This window comes from Numenius arquata, chromosome 2, assembly GCF_964106895.1.
Source record: "Numenius arquata chromosome 2, bNumArq3.hap1.1, whole genome shotgun sequence".
NCBI classification, from domain to species: Eukaryota; Metazoa; Chordata; class Aves; order Charadriiformes; family Scolopacidae; genus Numenius; species Numenius arquata.
In genome coordinates, this window is record NC_133577.1 from 45,899,654 (window position 1) to 45,916,996 (window position 17,343).

The following is a 17,343-nucleotide window of genomic DNA, read 5'->3' on the forward strand; positions in this document are numbered from 1 at the left end:
GCCAAATTCCGAAACTGGATTAGTGCCTGAATTACCACTTGGGCACATAAATGCTAATTTGTTGATATAAATTCAAGACTCAAATTCCTTAATGCTTCTGCTTTTCAAAACTGATCCCAAAATGTCATGCTAAATCACATGAGCATTTGTATAAAGCAAACTTGGAAATTTCTGTAACTTCATTAGTTTTCTGCATAAAGCGTGTCAGCTCAGCCAAGGGCAAAGAAAGCTGACTTGTCTACTAAATAGCCTGAGCTCTACAAGGGCCTTCTCTGCAGGAAACATAATGACATGCAGGCTCCTAGCACCATCTCCTATATAGATTGTTTTAATTTTCAGCTATCTTCTCCATGAAATAATTAAAGTAAGTTCTTATGAATGAGTACACATAGCTCTTGGCATCTGTCCAGTTGCATTTTCTCCTTCCATCCATACATTATTTTGTGTGCAGTAATGAATAAACAGGAAAAAAATGAAGCCTTTCTTTGCAAGGCTATCACAGAGAACACATCTACAGAGCTAGCCAAATACTCCAAAAAATAAAAAGAAATTCTGAATCCTCAAACTATACAGGCAGGAATACTTCAAGAACAAGAAATCCAGAGTCTCTTGTTCCAAGGAATTGTCCACCCATGAAAAACTGGTACAGGACATAAAGGATTCAGAGAGAGACTCCCCTCCATACCCCATAACACTGCCACTTCGCTTTTGAAATAATCTGACAAAACCTGTTCTGTGACACCAGGATGCCTGGGAATTTCATAGGTTCTGCACTTAAGCTGTAGGACAGGATCTTCATTTAAAAGCTGTGCGAGAAGCAGGACTCCACTCTAGAAGAGAAAGAATAGCAAGCATGAACACTTCTGACCCTTTTCTTAGGGAAGGCAAAAAGCACTATTCACAGAAACAGAATTTTTATAGAAATAGGTATCTATTACAACTGCTTGCTCAGGGCCTGCCGTGCTGAGAAACGAACCTCAGTGTAAAAACGAACGTAGCCAGAGGTGAAGCCAACGACAATGCAGGTCCAGTCCGGACGGCCTGTGGAGCTCCTGTGTCACAAAGATAGACCAAAGTCAAAACCAAATCCTGCTCTAAGCTACAGACATGCAAAAGTGCAATGTAAGGAGACTGATGATGCAGATACATAAGAATGTCAATCCTTACCTCTTCTGACTTGCCAAGGGGATACACAACACACTACTCACACATTCACTAGAAACAGAAAGATAAAACTAATAAGCATATTTTTTCTTCAATTGTGAAATTTTGCCCTACACAAGAGACCCTGCTGAGTCAGCATTTAAAATATTTAAACAATATTAACGCATCACACAATTTATCAAATTCATACTAAAAAGGCAAAAAACACCCTTTCATTTTAAAGACATTTTCAATTACAAGTTCAAGAGCGCCCAAACAGATTGCATGAGTGCTTATTACACTTGTTAACATTGTCTTTTATCGTTCACATTCTGCCAGTACTCCTCAGTAACGACTCAAGTTAAATCTCACTTACCTTAAGGTAAATAATTTTTTCTGATCTATAATGATATACCGAGAACAACCATTATTTTTAAAAAACAACTGAACTATACTTATCAAAATAAATTTTTGAAATACATTACACAATTAGGTAGATTTTATATCCACTGCCTTTCACTGCTTTATAATTTGAGAGCGTTTGAAGAGCTAACGTGGTCTTCCCAGTTAACACAGTAACTGAGCACACTCAATGCCTGGCCGGCAGAGCACATAGAAGGCAAGCAGAGGAGCAGGCCTCGATTTCTCAAATCAAAAGTCATTTAACTGTTACCACAACCGAAAGTTTTACATTGTCTGGAGACAGAATCAGTATAAAGGTTTTATGAAAGAGCATATAAATTCAAGACAACATCCCAAACAGCACTCAAAGCATAAATTTGATTATTTGCATCTCAGGTCACCTCCATTCCCCAAGGAGCAATTAAACAATCAGGCTACACAATTACAGAAAAAACAGCTTTGACACGAATTGCAATTCAATTACAACTTCAAAGCAATGTTCAATCTCAGTAAAATCTCATCTTCCAACAGCAAAGCTCAGCCACCACAGAATATTATCTGTTGAAGGCAACTTTGGGTAGGAAAAAAAAAAAAAAGTCAGTCAAGTCTTTCAACAATCTGGCAGTAACTACCATATTCACACTCCCACAGAAACAGAACCCACACCTCCAGGAAACACTCACAGAACTTAAGTCAGGATGTAGCGAATATAACTGTATCTATTTAAGGAAAGCTACCTGTTCCATATGAGAGTGTCTCCTGGAGATGTAACAGTAGTAAGAAACCAACCCCCAGAGTTTCTTTTCCTTTTTTCTTTTTTTTTTTTTTTTCAATGAAAGATGACAGGGTAATTTCAGCGGTAGTAGGCAGGGGAGGGAAAAAAAAGCTTAAAGAGATGCACATAAACCAGTTCAAATGTGTCAGCAGCAGGTTTATTAAAAAGAACTACGATTTTTACAGCCTGGAGAGAGGCTGATTAAGCCATCGCCTCCCGCAGCACAACAGAGGGCTGGAGCCAACAGGGAGCAGACCCAACGGCAGACGGGAACCCAGGGCTGCAAACCTAATAACACAACGCAAAATCCTCAAGAAAGTATCTGCCTGGTCGTTTGAAGACAGATTGAGCAGAAATATTGTATAAATAGCAAATGTATGACCAAAGCAATGACCTGGAGCCCAAAACCATTTCTAAAACTGACTGAAACACATAAGAGGATGTTTACAATGGAGGTAAGACACGAAAAGCACAGATAAGGTTCACTGCATCTCAAAAGACAAACACTTCTTCTATCACACAAATGTCGCTCACTGCTTATAATTTGGAGTGACTTTTGATCAGAGGTGACTTTATATTTGCTTGAGGTTTTAAAAATTAAAAGAAGTATTTCTAAAACAAATTCATACATTTCCAGTTGCGACATCAAAAATTTCATCTCTGCTATAAAAGGAGATTTTCAAAAAGGGTACGTATACTTTTTTTTTTCCCTTCCAGAACAGGAACTTATAAAAAGCATGATAACCCAAATCCATTAAAATGTCTATATTATACGCAAATACACTGATTTGCACGCTCAGTATCTCTATTAGTTTGTATGAACTTGTCCTGCGATACCCCACTATGCAAGAAGAGAGACCTTTGCAGAAAACATTTCTGATCACCCAGGTTACTCCATTTCTGATTTGAACATTAAAATGTGTAAGACCATGAATGCACTTGGATGAAGGGGGGAAAAAAAAGTACAAGTAAAAAGCATATGCTACTAATTATTAAATGTGAAACCAACATTTTAATCACAGCTGCATTTCAACACCTACCCTTCTTCAACATTCAGAGAGCCACTCCAGCCAACAGCATACTGCATTTCCTCTTTTCCTTTGTCACTCTGCTTCCATTTGGCTGCCAGTAAGAACAAAGACAGCATCTATAACACTGTAATGTCTCTCATCTCACAGATGTGGTTCTGTTCCTAATCCTTCTCTGTTGTACGATACATCCTACCACACTTAGATTAAGTATCAATTACAAACCTTGAAAACCATAAAAATAGCATTACATTTTTTAGTAACTTCTTTAAAGAACTCCCACGTTTTCTTAAAAATCTACATGGAACAACAGACTACTGAAATTCTGAAATACCTACTTTCATTTAAAAAAATTTATACAGTAATATCTACTTCATCAAATTTTAAAAGGCTCAATGAATGAAACAGGGATCCTTAGGAGAAAATTACTAAGCAAGGACAACCTTATTGTGGGATGATTACTGAAGAAGAGCTTAAACAAATAGAAAATTTTAATTTTAACTCCCAAGAAAGATGTGGGAATCCTATATTGACTCTGACCATTTTTAATCATCCCATCATAATCAAGGTTAGAAAACATTACACAGTGTTATTCCTTGAGTGCTATTACAGATAATGTTTGATTGTTGAATCATCTCCTGGGTGCCAATGCACAACTAAAAAAAATTAAATTAGTGTTGTGTGGCATTTGTCTGACACGTAAAACTTGAGACAGAGGGACACTCCTGCCACCATGCGGTGAGTCGCCGCTGTGCAGTTCAGCAGCAGGTGAACTAAACCGTCTCCTTATTCTTGATTGAGTAGGAATTTTCTGGGGAATATTGCTATCTTTTAATTTTCTGTGGAAAATTAGTGACTAACCTACATGGGTTTTGGAACACACAGCTTTGCAGGGAATGGCACATGCAGCATGACAACTAAGTGTAACTGCGTAATGATGCAGCTCTGAGTTCCAACAGCGTGTCTTTGTTTTAAAATGGTACGATATCCCCTGTGTCAGGAGGTTTCCTTGCACCATGCTCACGTGCCACCAACTGCAACTGTCGACAGCATCAGCGCATCTGGAAATAGCAGCTGGCTGATCACTGTTCACATGTTACTAAAGGTACCTTTAAAAGAGTTCTGAGATCTCTGCTTTAGAGTAAAATATAGTCACCCATTCTTCAAGATGGAGAAGAATTTTAATCAAAGGTGGAAACCTTAAAAAAAAAAATCCACCTCAGTAGTACCTCCTCCAAGTGACACTGCCTCAGAGAGCTCATTTTTTTTCAAGGGAAAAGAAAAATAAGGTCAAGTATTTCTTAATGCCTAAAATTAACATAGAAGTTTTGTTTTGTTTATTGAGCACAATTAATGTCAATATCTCTGAGGATCACGAAGAACTGGGTAGTTATAGTAAATATTAAATTTATTTATTCATGATAAATTAGTTTTCTCAGATGAAAATATAGCTGAGACACAAAGACAAAACAACTAACTTGCTGAGCAATACCCACAAAATGTGTGATGTGTACTATGCACCACTCCAAAATTCTTGAAAGTACGACTAGGGGGGCCATCAGGTGGGGCAGGGTGGGGGACCATAAGGACACAATCTTGTCCTGATTATTATTAAATGCACTAGTATATATACTCAGTAGAATGTATACTTACGCACTAAAAAGACTGCTTTCTGTTCGTTAGCTATTACCATCAGGTCATTTGTTGGTGACAAGGACAACACACAGTCCTGAAGCCAGTAATTTCTCTGGTTCCTGGAAGTGGCCTCCTCTTCTTCCTACAGGTAAAGCTTTAGTCAATGTCTGCAACAATTTTTAAATACAGCAGCACCTGCAAGATTTGTGACAGCATTTTGGCTCACCCTCAATACCAGCACCAAACGGACTATTCCCTATCAATTCACTCCAACTGGCAGGAAAGGCCAGGAGAAATGTATCAACCCTGCACTAATTCTATCTGCGTGTTTACACAACAGAAAACAAAGAACTCATTACTGCTCCTCAAAATTTTCTCCTTTCACCAAAGACACTAGAAGAATGATAAAGTTTTATTATTATTGATTAGAGACTGGAAAGAATTGCTCTAGTTATGCTTATTATAATCCATACTCAAAATAAGCAATTTATGCAAGCTTATACACTGACCAGCACTGAGAAAATACATGCACGTATGAAGAAAGTAACTAAGCTGGCATTCACACTAACACCTCATAGCCATGTGCCACAGGCTATCATCAGAAGCCTTCTACAACAAGGAACTTTACAAAGAAACAAATTAAAACAAAGAAGTGCCAAATGTTAAGGGTTCAATGATTAGAAACCATTATTACATATAAAAGCAAAATGATTGCATCTGTTTCCCTCTGAGCAGAAAGCCAAATATTAGCTCCTGCCAATCACAGTTCAAAGGCAGAAAGTCTGTTACAGGTTTTGAGAAGAGAGCTGCAAGGTCTCTCAGAGATACTCCTGCTTCCTTAGCTCCAGCCTCTTGCCTCGATCACAGCGATAAAAATCACCTTCCTGTGTCCACAGTCTCCATTCCCCTCGCCACCTACCCAATCCTGCCTCCTCCCATCCCTGCAAAACACTACTCCATCCTCTGGTACCACAGAGCAGCCATACACAAACAAAAAGCCCAACAATAAGGAGGTCTTTAGCAAGAGCGTGAACTACCTAGCAGAAGAGTTTGACATTTTAAAGAGTGAAAAAGACAAGAGTTTCAATTTGGCAACACCTGCTGGTTCTATCAAAGTACAACATAAGTAGTAAACAAAGTATTTGTCCTCCTCATTAACGAAGTTATAAACTTTACAGCACATCTTACAAAGATGTGGCCTGAGAAACACACTCATTTCACGGCAATTACAGGGGAGCTGAATGCACATCCTGTTTAAAAGTTTTTATACTCTTGTTATTCCCTGACATCAGCATCAGTGATTCATCCCTGGGAGACAGCGTGCTCAATTCAATCTGTTTCTCGCCTCAGCTGAAAAATCTGTTTCCCTGCTGAAGTAAGTAGTTTCAAGGACATGGCCCAACTCCTTGGGCATAATTCCTGCACACTGAGACAGAGACAGCAGATAAGAGTTTTGTTAGTTCCTCAGCCTACCCCCTTAGTGCTCTGTAACACAGAATTAATCTAGCAATTCTGTTCAGATGATTCATTCAGGTGCAGAGGATTCCTACACACACAGCTCCCCTGACATTTTCTGCAAGTCAGCTGGAAGTCTCAGCCTTATCAACAGTTACAGACCAGATGTGTTACTGTTAGTTGGACAGAGGGATGTTTTTCCCCCTTTAAAGAGCAACTGAGCTGTCCTATCCTTCATCTGTAGCTTGATTCCTCCTGTAACACCACCCGCACATCACAATGTAAAAGGAGCAGTACGTGATCATCAGAAAGATGTTTGTGTCCGTGGGTCATGATTTAGGAGTCTTTGGTTTATATTAATTCATGGTAGATTATTACAACTCCACTGCCATGACCTATGTCTCTGGCTAGCTATAGGACAAAAAAGATACCCCCAGCTGCAGCCGCACAGAAAGATGTGGGCATATTCTAGTGAGAAAAAAACTACAGAATACAAGAATATAAGTAATTATCACAATAAATAACAATCAAGCTATATTTAGAAACAATTAAAGGAGCAACGGACAAACTGAACAGTCACATTTAAAATAATGGTCCAGATTCTTCTTGTCTGGGTGATAACTATATAGGAGAAAAAAAAACCAACGCGTACACATACAAACAAGTGGAAAAGCCTTTTAGAATAGGCAAGTTCGCAATGAAATCTCACATATATGAACTTACAGGTTCTTGTAATTCTGCTTCATCCCAGGCTCCCCAGCCACCATCTTCCCAGCCTGTTGATTTGCCTGCGTTAAAGAAAAACACATTTGTCACACAAATCCAGCACAGGCAACGAAAACACAATCAAAAAGGATTGCTGGTGGTTGTTCTCATTTCCTGCCAGTGCATTATAACTTCATTTATGGCAGATACTAAACAAGTTCTACAGAAAGAACCATAAAGTGGTAGAAATGGCTGTCTTATTTCCCTGTATTTACCTCCATTTTTGACACTATGGAAAAGTAGTAAGAGAAGATGTAACCTAAGTACAACTTGGAAACAGGCGTAACTGTAAAATTAATTCAGACAGCTGGAACTCTGAGTAAGTACCATCTGACAGTGCCTGGTACAACACACCATTGATCCTTCAACAGGGCCTCTCTGCACTAGAACAAGTTATTCAATGAAATTTGTCTTTTCTCAGTTTCTCACAGACATTTCAAGAGAGCCGAGACATTTATCTAGTTTTATACAGGAAGCTGAAGCAAAGAGCGAGGGCATAAGGGGAAGAGACCCTATATGGCCACTTGACAAAAACTCTTTCCAGCAGCTACAGAGACCTAAGACCTCACTGCAAAATTTAAGCTTTAGCTTGATTTATCTAATTATTACTACTCCAAAGACCACAAAAGACCCATATTGTACATATTAGGCAGCTACAGAGGGAAAGCAAGGGGAGAGCAGGCTTTCTCCAGCCCTTCAGGACTCAGTGTATATGCCTACAGATATTTTACTCACTAGCGTAACATGACCTGTAACACACAACAAGAACCACACAAACACAATTTTGTAAGAAACAATACTTCTATACACAAGTAAAATATCTTCCTTTCCATAAGGGTGGGTTTTGTGTTGGTTTAAGTCAATTGCGGGTTCAGTCAATAGCAACATAAGTTCATTTTAACAGGGAATGACAGTAGATGAAATGCATCTCTGACCACAAAACACCTGAGCCCAGGATAATGCAGATCCCACCATCGCTCCCAAAGCAAAACCTGAAGCTGTGGCCTCTGAGGGGAAAATGAGCATGAGGCCCTTGGGTATTCACCTCTTTGCAAGACAACACAGAGGAAAATTAACGAGACACTGATCAGTTTCAGTTATGTCATTCAGAAACCTCAGAGAAACCACAGGCTTCCAAAATACCTGAGAAAATGGAGATTCACAGAGCCAGGCTGACTTCTCAGTTGTCTTAGAAGAGCGAATATATCAGTCTTATATAAAAAACATCTGAAATTCTTTCATCTAAAAGTACGGAAATTGCTGTGAATTTAAAAGCCTGTGCAAAGGGTAATTACGCACAAGCGTTCAGCAGCACAAGATGTACAACGCTCAACCACCACCATCACTGGGACCCTCAGCAGGTCAATGAGCGTCACTGCAGCTCTACAGAAAAGCCAAGCACCTGCCTCCATCCAGAAGCACCAGCATGAAACCATCATCATCAATAAGACTTCAAGACTTTTCCAAGGATTTCTTTCAAGTTTTTCATTAACTGGTATCATGGCTACTTTGACCTTAAGAAGCAGCTTAAATGCCATGTCTCAAAGTAGTCATAATTTAGTTTTAAGCAAGCAAGACTCTGTCATTTTGGGTGGTCAAACAGTATGGACGAGAAGGTTTGTATCAAGAACGTTCCAATTTTATTTGGTCTAAAAACTCCAGTTCCTTTACTGCCAAACAAAGGCAGAATCCAGCACAACAGAAAAGGAATCTGTATTCTCTCTGCTTAGGCAGATTTTTAAGCTTTTGTATGGTTAATGAAGACAAAAAGAAATTTAAAAAATATTTTAGCTTAAGAAATTTTCCACCAATGTTATTGAGAAGGTATTTCACGAGACTGTATAAGACAAAATGCCCACTCCATGAATAACCTTTACTACAACTAAAAGGTCTGTACCGTCTACAAACGGGTGAGTCAGTTTTACTGCATCATCGTCAATACAGATCTGACTGCACAGTTATTTCAGGCATAACTACACAAGCAACAAGCTTCCAAGTGTCACGGTCTCATCTTGTATTTGAGGTTGAGAATTTTCCAGTGTATATAAAAGAGAATTATGGCAAATATTGTTGAATATAAAACACAAGAAGAAAACAGTAACTAACTTTCATGTTTGCTTTGAGAAAGCTAACAAAATTTTACTTCTGTTTGCATTTTATTATCTCAATAGGTGACAAAATCTCCTTCCTATAAAATTCATGGAGGAAAGGAATCTATCGTGTGCCACAGTCCAGAGAGAAACGTAACCATGTCCAAGAAACACAGTCGGGGCCAAGGCCATCCCCGCAGCACAGAGCAGAGCAGCCTTCCCAAGAAGCCTCAGTCACCTCAATTCTGAGACTGAACACCCAACCTAAAACTCCAACTGTGAGAATTCTTGCTGCCTCTTTGTGAATAGCTACACTTCTGTGGTTCACTTGTACTTGGATGAAGCTAGATCAGTGAAAAAAGGATGGAAAAATGAGGTAATGGTGAGGCATCATCCCACTGACGAAGCTGCAGAGATTTTTTCAGAACTGTAACCTGCTCTGCAAAGCCACCATCTCCTCCACCTTACAAGGGTTTACAGGCTTGCTCCTTCGTGTCCCCCCTCCACACTGCACAGCTGTCTACCAGGGCTAACCCACAACACTTAATCGCATGTCTGTCATTTGCTGGGTTTATGATCTTCTAGCTTCTTTCCCATGCATGCTTGAAGAATCTATAAAATTCATAAGCAATCATTTATCACACTATTATTTAAGTGCAAGAGTTTCAGATTGTTTCTCTATGAACATTTACTGCAACTCTGATACCATCAGATTGCATAATTAGTGAAGACACAGAAGCAGTTCCTTTTCTCTTCAGGTCAAGGAATTTTAAAAATAGTTTAGAATCATCCTGCTATTCAGTAACCATAGGCCATTTATTCCCAAAGCTCCTCTGACATGGGGACTGACAAACATTTTAGGCTGTTTTGCCAGTATTACCAGGAAGCCCCTTTTGAGACTAGTATTACATTTGTCTTCTCTTATCGCTTCAGACGTCCATAAGTCGGGGGGGAAAAAAAAAGATGATACTCAAGTTAACTCAACTAATCTGAAAAAGAACAACTTGAGCAATTTCTCCTCCTTTAGATGGTCACAACAGCTTTCAACAGAAGACGACTAAGTTAAAAATAAACCAAGCACTACATAGATTCTTTAAAATAATGATGTGAATTTCCATGGCTTGCAGTTGTAACTTAACTCCAAAACCAAAGTTTGAGGTGCCACAGTGAGGGGGAAAGGACGGGGGCGGGGGAAGTTTTGTGATGCCACATAGCACAGAAACAAATGAAACCGATTGCATACAAAACATAACACTTCAGCTCTCTTTCAGGTGTGACAGCTTCAGTCGGAGCAAGAAAGAAGGAAGTCTATCCAGCAAAGGAGGTGCTACACCAGCAGAACACGCAGGTGAGAAGATAATTTGGACAAAGTACGCTGACATCACTCTATCACGTGTTGAGAATATGTCATTTAGTCTTCCTCAGATCTCAGAATGTATTAACAATGACAGATGTAACAGAATTCAGGTAAAATGCGTATTTTTATGATATTTTGTGTGAAAACTGAAAGAAAGGAATCTTAAATGTATATAGTGCAAGGTGGAGGGGGAGGATCTGATTAAAGAGCAATACAAAAGAGCTTGTCAGGACACTCTTCGATAGGAATATACCAAATTCAATCAGAGGGATACAGGAACAGTTAAGAACAACCCTACTGCTAAATGTAATCTAGAATTTGATTTTGTAATGTATTTTTTTCCTTTGTAACCTTGTTTGCAACTCTGAAATAAAAAGCCTGGCCTTCTGTATTTCTGAATTAAATTAGTTGATCCAGATAAAGCAAAGTGTGCAAGCACAGCTCCAGGGATGCTGTTTAGAGGAACTGGGCTGGAGAGCACTTTCCAGGATGCTGTCAATGTAACAGGGCTGGATTTTGGATAAGAGTTTCTCTGTCAGGCTGAATCCATCATTCCTACTGTAAAAAGCAGCAGTAAACTGGCACCTCATAGCTCTGGGCAACCCCCCCAAAACCAAGGGGTTGACTTTTTTCTTCCCCGAATGAGCAGCAGCATCTCAAAGCCATGTGCGGTGCCTTACACTGCTCCGACAGTGCTGTCACAGACGCAGGTATCACTGCTTGGGAGCGTCCACAGCCGAGTTGGGTTTTGGTTCTTTTAATTAATTTCATCTAGGGAGATAAACACACTTGGGAACTGAAAATATCTGCACACTAGGAAAGTACTGATTTTTTTTTTTTTTTTATTTCATCTTAATGCCCCCAAAGTTTAGCTGGCAGCAGTCCCACCTGGCTCTGCAGGTCATCAAGCCTATCAAATGTTTTAAATCACACAGTTGAAGCTCAGAGTCCACTGGAAGAACAGAGACACACATCACTTGGAATAAATCGTAGTTAAATTCCTCAGTTCATAAAGATTATAGAAAATGTTATGTGTCTTTATTGCTCAATTTTCTGCTCTTTTCAGTTAAACATGCATTAATTTCTTAATGCTAAAATTCTGTTATGCCTGTGAAGCCTTATCATATTTTGCCAATAAGATGTTTGGTTTTTTTCATTCCTGTGTACGCCTTATTATAGACAGTTGTATAATGGAATTAACTGTTACCGCTGTTTTCTGATGTAGCCAACACGCAGCCCAAAACATCTTCAACACAGCAAGCTGTCAAATTAATGTAATGCAAATACTTTGTTTGTAGTATTTGCACATTTGAAACAGCAGTTTTCAAAGCCACTTAGACACCACTTGGCTCAGGCTCCACAGAGGATTTGTGCCTTGTTATTACCATTAACTTTTCCCAAGAATCTTAAATTCTCATGCTTTATTAGTCTTGTTCATTAAAATAAGAAAAAATATTTTTCTAGAGAATAAAAGTATGGGAACTCCATATGAAGCATCTTTAACTAGCTTACTCTATAATACGGGGGGGTTTTTAAGCCACATGAGGCAAGATCCACCCCAACACCTTTTATGCTAATACAAACAATTAAAAAGTAGCTGTATTTTGCTTCACAGCAGACCTATGGTGACCTCAAGCAGCCTATGAACTTTCCTTAAGTTATTTCAGTGTTGCATTATTGGCAATCTTAACATACAATTGCACAATGCCAGAAGAACTACATGAGCCCCCGCCTCCAGCGTTTCCTGACCCGGCAGGACACGGGCGCCCACAGAACTGACTTCACACAGGGTTCCAGGGAGGAGGACACCTTTCCTGTTCCTCCCCAGTTTACCAGGCAAGTGTATCTTTTACAAAAACCAGACAAACTGCTGGGCTACAGAAAAAGAAGAAGTGAAGCTGTAGTTGACAGGATGCTCCCCATTATCTTTTTCTACTGTTGAATGTGTTTAAATGTTCACCTGTACAAAGGAAGGAGAAAACATAATAATCAAATTTCCTAAGAATAAAAAAATGTTGATTTTTTTTTAAACTTAGTTACCTACATCTGCATTTTTAATATACGTAGCGCTTCAATAAGCCTTTTTAAATTAAATTAGAAATTGACAGCCTAGATGAACTTATTATAAATAAATGAAATATGCTACTATGTCAAATACAACTAGGTGAGAAGGTACAGCTTTTTTATTCATACCTAAGACATCCAACTTCAAACTTTTACTAAAAGTCACAGTATCACATAGTGATTTAGAAATGTATACTGTTTGCATTTTCAGAAGCAAGCAAATTATTTTCATTTAAAATGTATCTACAAAAATGCTTTTACATTAATCACCCCAGACTTCAGTGTAGCAAATACACTCACATAGAGTATTTTGGTTAGTTTGGTTAGAATGAAAAAATGGCCAAAGCTGAAACAGCGAAAAAAAACTTCTTTAACCTTTAACTAAGAAACCAAAAAAGAAAAGAGCTATAGTTCTTCTAACAAAACCCCCAAACCCCACACACTGGAGAATCTGGAGGCAACTTTTCAAAAACATTTGTTATCCAAAATCTGACAGAAGCTTTTGAAAATTCTACCAAGCACCTAAAACATTGTTATGACTCAAAAAAAAAAAAAAAAGCAATCAATTTGTTAATTGAAATACTCTTTGTTAAATATTTTTATTTATTTATTAAATATTTAACAAAGAGTATTCCAATTAACAAATAAAAATATTTAACATTCATTTTCATAAGGTAGGCAGCATTTTGCATTTAACTATAAAATTTGAATACTAAGGAGTTTCCATACAAATACAGCGTAACTTAAAAAAAGCCACACAAGAAAAGAATAATATATAAATTTGCTGGTTCTTCAGTATACACTAAAAAATACTTAGACCTGTGTTTATTAATATTTATGTAATTGCTTATAAGTGAATAAACATAGCTTAAGTTCAGTACAAAAGCTGTATTTGATAACAAATTAACATATTTTATTTGTTGAACTTATCAGTAAAAACAAATTCCTCTTTAGATTTTTCTCCCTGAAGAGCAAAAATATAAAAGCAGATTAAAATTCAAGTTTTCAAATGTACAGCTTTATTAAACTACTGTTTTAAGAGAGTACATTCTGCTGATGGAATTTTTTACGAAAGCATTCCCTGATAAAAAACCATTTATTTATATCTTGCTTAGTTGAAAGTATTTGCCTTGGATCTTTGGGCCATAAAAGTGCAATATGCACTTTAAAAATAATTAAAAAAAAAACAAACCCAAACCACAAAAACTTGTCAGACAGTTGTTTTTTCTTCCCTTGATGCACAACATTAGAAGCAGAGCCTTGTTTTATGTTCTCACACTCCCTCACTTTATTTACAGCAGAGTTCTTCCACATGAGCAGTGTAAAAGCCAAGGTACACAACAATCACCAAAGAGAAAAGGGAGCACTTTTGCACTGCCACACAAGGCAGTCACTTACTAAGAAAAATGAATGGATTAGTATGTAGGTGAAAAAAATAAAGGAAGAGAGAATGAAAAACTGAATTATTTCCAGCCAGAGCAATAAATGTGGGTGCACGACCAAGAGAGCAGCAGTAACTGCAGGATCTGCGTCATCACACCTCCAGTTTCAGAACAACCCCACAGCTTTGCTGTTCTGTAGGTCAGGCCAAAAATCAGCAGCAAAGCACATCTGGATGAACAAGTCTAAAGAGAAAAAGAATCCCCTGTTCCACACAGCTAAACCCTGTTTTTTCTAACTGAGGATACCTCCACAGTTAACAAATTTCTAACTTCAGACACCTCTACAAGCTGTAACAGCGTTTCTCCCTGTCAGAAATGAATGCACAAAGGATTTCTGCTTCAAAATGACTAATTTATAATCTTATGTAGAAGTTACTTTGGGAACTTGGAATTGCTTACATTTATGTTCATTCATCCTGAACCATGAAAACAGCTGTGGTATCAAAAAATTACAGGCACAAATCCAAAAGATTTAAAAAAATCTAAACAAGAAGCATTTTGAAAAATACTCGATTCTGACACTCTGCCTCAATGACTGAATAAGCAAATATAAAAATAGTCCAGAACATAGCCAAGTCATTAAAATGGAAGAACAGCACATTTTAGAACATGCATCTTCTTTGTTTCTATCACTTCTGTGGTTTTGCAACATACTAAATGTTTTCTCTCTTTACAGCTGCCATTTGACAAATCCACTCCAACAACAGTATCCAAAAGTTATTTTACACAAACTTCTCTCACATGTACCACCAAATACGAGAGAAATATTTTAATTTCTTTCAGCACACGCTTTTAGAAACACAAACACATGACAATCTTTTGCTCTTCAGGATTCAAGAGGCACCAACAGGACCCCACTGGTTCCAGAACGCCTCCTTTAGGTATGGATGATATCAAAAGAAAAGCCATATAGAATCTGTATGCATTTTTCAGAGCATTATTAGAGCCAAACAACAAGCACGAGTAGCAGCGCATAACTGTTTTCTACCAAAAGTTTTGGACAATAAACACTGGCTGCATAAAATTCTTCAAGAATTACTTTCTTCCAAGTACATTTTAACAGCAAAGTAAATGAAATTCAATCTTGAACACAAAGAGAAAGCAATAATAAAATACAACAACATGTATACAGAAGTTTTAGTGGTAAAGTTTGCGAGCTGAACATATAGTGTACTATATGTTCACTTTTTCACAATTTTTCACAAAACTTTTTCACAATTGTCTCATCTTTTTACCAGGACCTGTAGTGACAGGACAAGGACAATTTTAAACTGAAAGAGGGTAAATTTAGATTGAATATAAGAAAGAGACTTTTAAAATTAAGGTGGTGAAACACTGGAACGAGTTGCCCAGAGAAACTGTGGCTGCCTCATCCCTGGAGATGTTTCAGGCCAGGTTGGAAGGGGGCCCTGAGCAATCTGGTCTAGCGAGAGATGTCCCTGCCCAGGACAGGGGGGTTGGACTAGATGGTCTTTAAAGCTCCCTTCCAACACAAACCATCCTATGACCCACCTCTCTTTTAATTCCCCCAAAGACCTTTTAAACTTTTTAAATAAGCACCTTGCTGCTTTCTCTCATAGCTCTGTTCACAACTGACAGGACTTTACAAGCATCCTTATTAACCTCTTCAAACACTTTCCTTCCGTGCTGATGCCAGAAAATCACTCAAATACAGTTAACACCGTACGACACTAAAAACACACAGGCCACTGTTTCATTTCCTTGCACCACCTGTCTTGGGCATGGATCTGCTGGTCCTTCTCCGCTGAGAGCACAGCTCCTGTGCCAGGCAGCTCAGCTTTCACTGGGCACTGCCTCATGCAACAGAAATCTGGCCCACAACTTTGGGCTGCAGCTGCTGTAAGAGATACTGTCTCTTCGTTTAAGCTGCTAAACTAAATCTTCAGTATACTTTAAGCGTGTTTTGCGTTATTAGACAACCCTGCATACACAACGTTTGTTAACTTTGCTAGAACAGCTTCAGACAACTGCACTCTCTTAGCGAGAGAACGTCAAACTTTCGTCTCGAAGTTTGCGGCACACGGGATCTGCGGCCAAAGAGCTTCACCTACACACTCCGGGATAAGGACCGACACCCCCGAGCAGCTGAACACCGGAAACTTCTGGGCAGCAGCAAAATCTGAACTTGAAGATGTGGCAGCTGCGGCAGGACACCCCCCCTTTACAGCCCTTTATCGCGGTAACGATGCCGGGCACTCAGCTACCCTCGGCTAGCCCCTGCACACCCTTCAGCGGACAGGGACGGGGAGCCCAGAGCGGCAGACGGCACTCCCGGCCTCACTGCCCCGGCTGCGGCCACCGGGCTGGGACGCACAGCCCTGCCGGGACAGTCCCCCATGGCCGGGGCGGTTCTCGGCGGGAAGGCCGAGACTCCCGCCGCACGGAGCCCCGAGGGGGCCGCAGGTCACAGCCCCGCCACCGCCTCCCCCACACCCGTCCCGTCGGACCGGGCCGGACCCAGGCCGTGCCGGTCCCCCTGCTCCCCCCCGCACGGCGGGGCGGACCCACCGCTCTCCTTGCCGGCCGCGGCGCCGCCCTGGCGGCGGTGAGGGCAGAGGAAGTCACGAGCCGCCTCCAGGTCCTGGAAGTGGCCGAAGGGGACCAGGGCGCAGGACATGGTGCCGCCGCCGCCACCCAACCCGGAAACGGCCGCCGACTTCCCTCACGCCCGGCGCCGCGCGGCTCCGCGCAGGGCGCATGCGCGGGGCGGGGCCGCGCCTCTCCTCTCCCGCCGCCACTTCCGGTCGGCCCCAGCAGCCGGGACCGGTGCGGCCTTCGAGGCGCCCGCAGGGCCGGGAGGAGCAGCGGGCATGCGGCGGACTGGGATCGCGTTCCTCCGCCACCGGGCAGCGACGTGGCTGCTGGCAGTCGCAAAACAAGCGTCCCAGCGGAGGGGCGGCGGGTGGTTCTGAGGAGAATAGCGGCCTACGCGTCCGGTTTTTATCCCTGGCCCTTGGGCCTGCAGCGGGACGGGGCCGCTGGGAGGGCCTTGTCCCGGAGCGGCGCGGCGGGGCTTGAAGCTGCCGTGTGCCTGCGGTTCTCGGGGCTTGCCCTGCTCACCGCCCGGGCAGCGGCACCAGCCAGCCGCCGTGAGCGCCCAGGCCCGGCAGACTCCGGAGGAAGAACGGCCGCCGAGCCCGGTGTTGGGGGCCAACTCATCAGGCAG

General features: G+C 40.7%; 1 protein-coding gene across 2 annotated transcripts in view; it reads right to left on the reverse strand.

The window, feature by feature from the left end:
* RAB3GAP2 (RAB3 GTPase activating non-catalytic protein subunit 2) overlaps positions 1-16,812 on the reverse strand; it is a 45,873-nt gene extending 29,061 nt beyond the window's left edge. Inside the window, exons 1-8 of one of the 2 annotated variants that reach the window (XM_074167111.1) lie at positions 16,686-16,794; positions 9,728-9,730; positions 7,162-7,226; positions 5,002-5,125; positions 3,361-3,442; positions 1,168-1,215; positions 977-1,052; positions 729-830 (exon numbers count right to left, since the gene is read on the reverse strand). In XM_074167111.1, coding sequence (XP_074023212.1) covers positions 729-830; positions 977-1,052; positions 1,168-1,215; positions 3,361-3,442; positions 5,002-5,125; positions 7,162-7,226; positions 9,728-9,730; positions 16,686-16,794 — 609 coding nt within the window. Of the gene's footprint in view, positions 1-728; positions 831-976; positions 1,053-1,167; positions 1,216-3,360; positions 3,443-5,001; positions 5,126-7,161; positions 7,227-9,727; positions 9,731-16,685 lie in introns of both variants that reach the window. The other variant, XM_074167113.1, reaches the window with a different exon arrangement.
* Between the last annotated feature and the right edge of the window lie 531 nt (positions 16,813-17,343).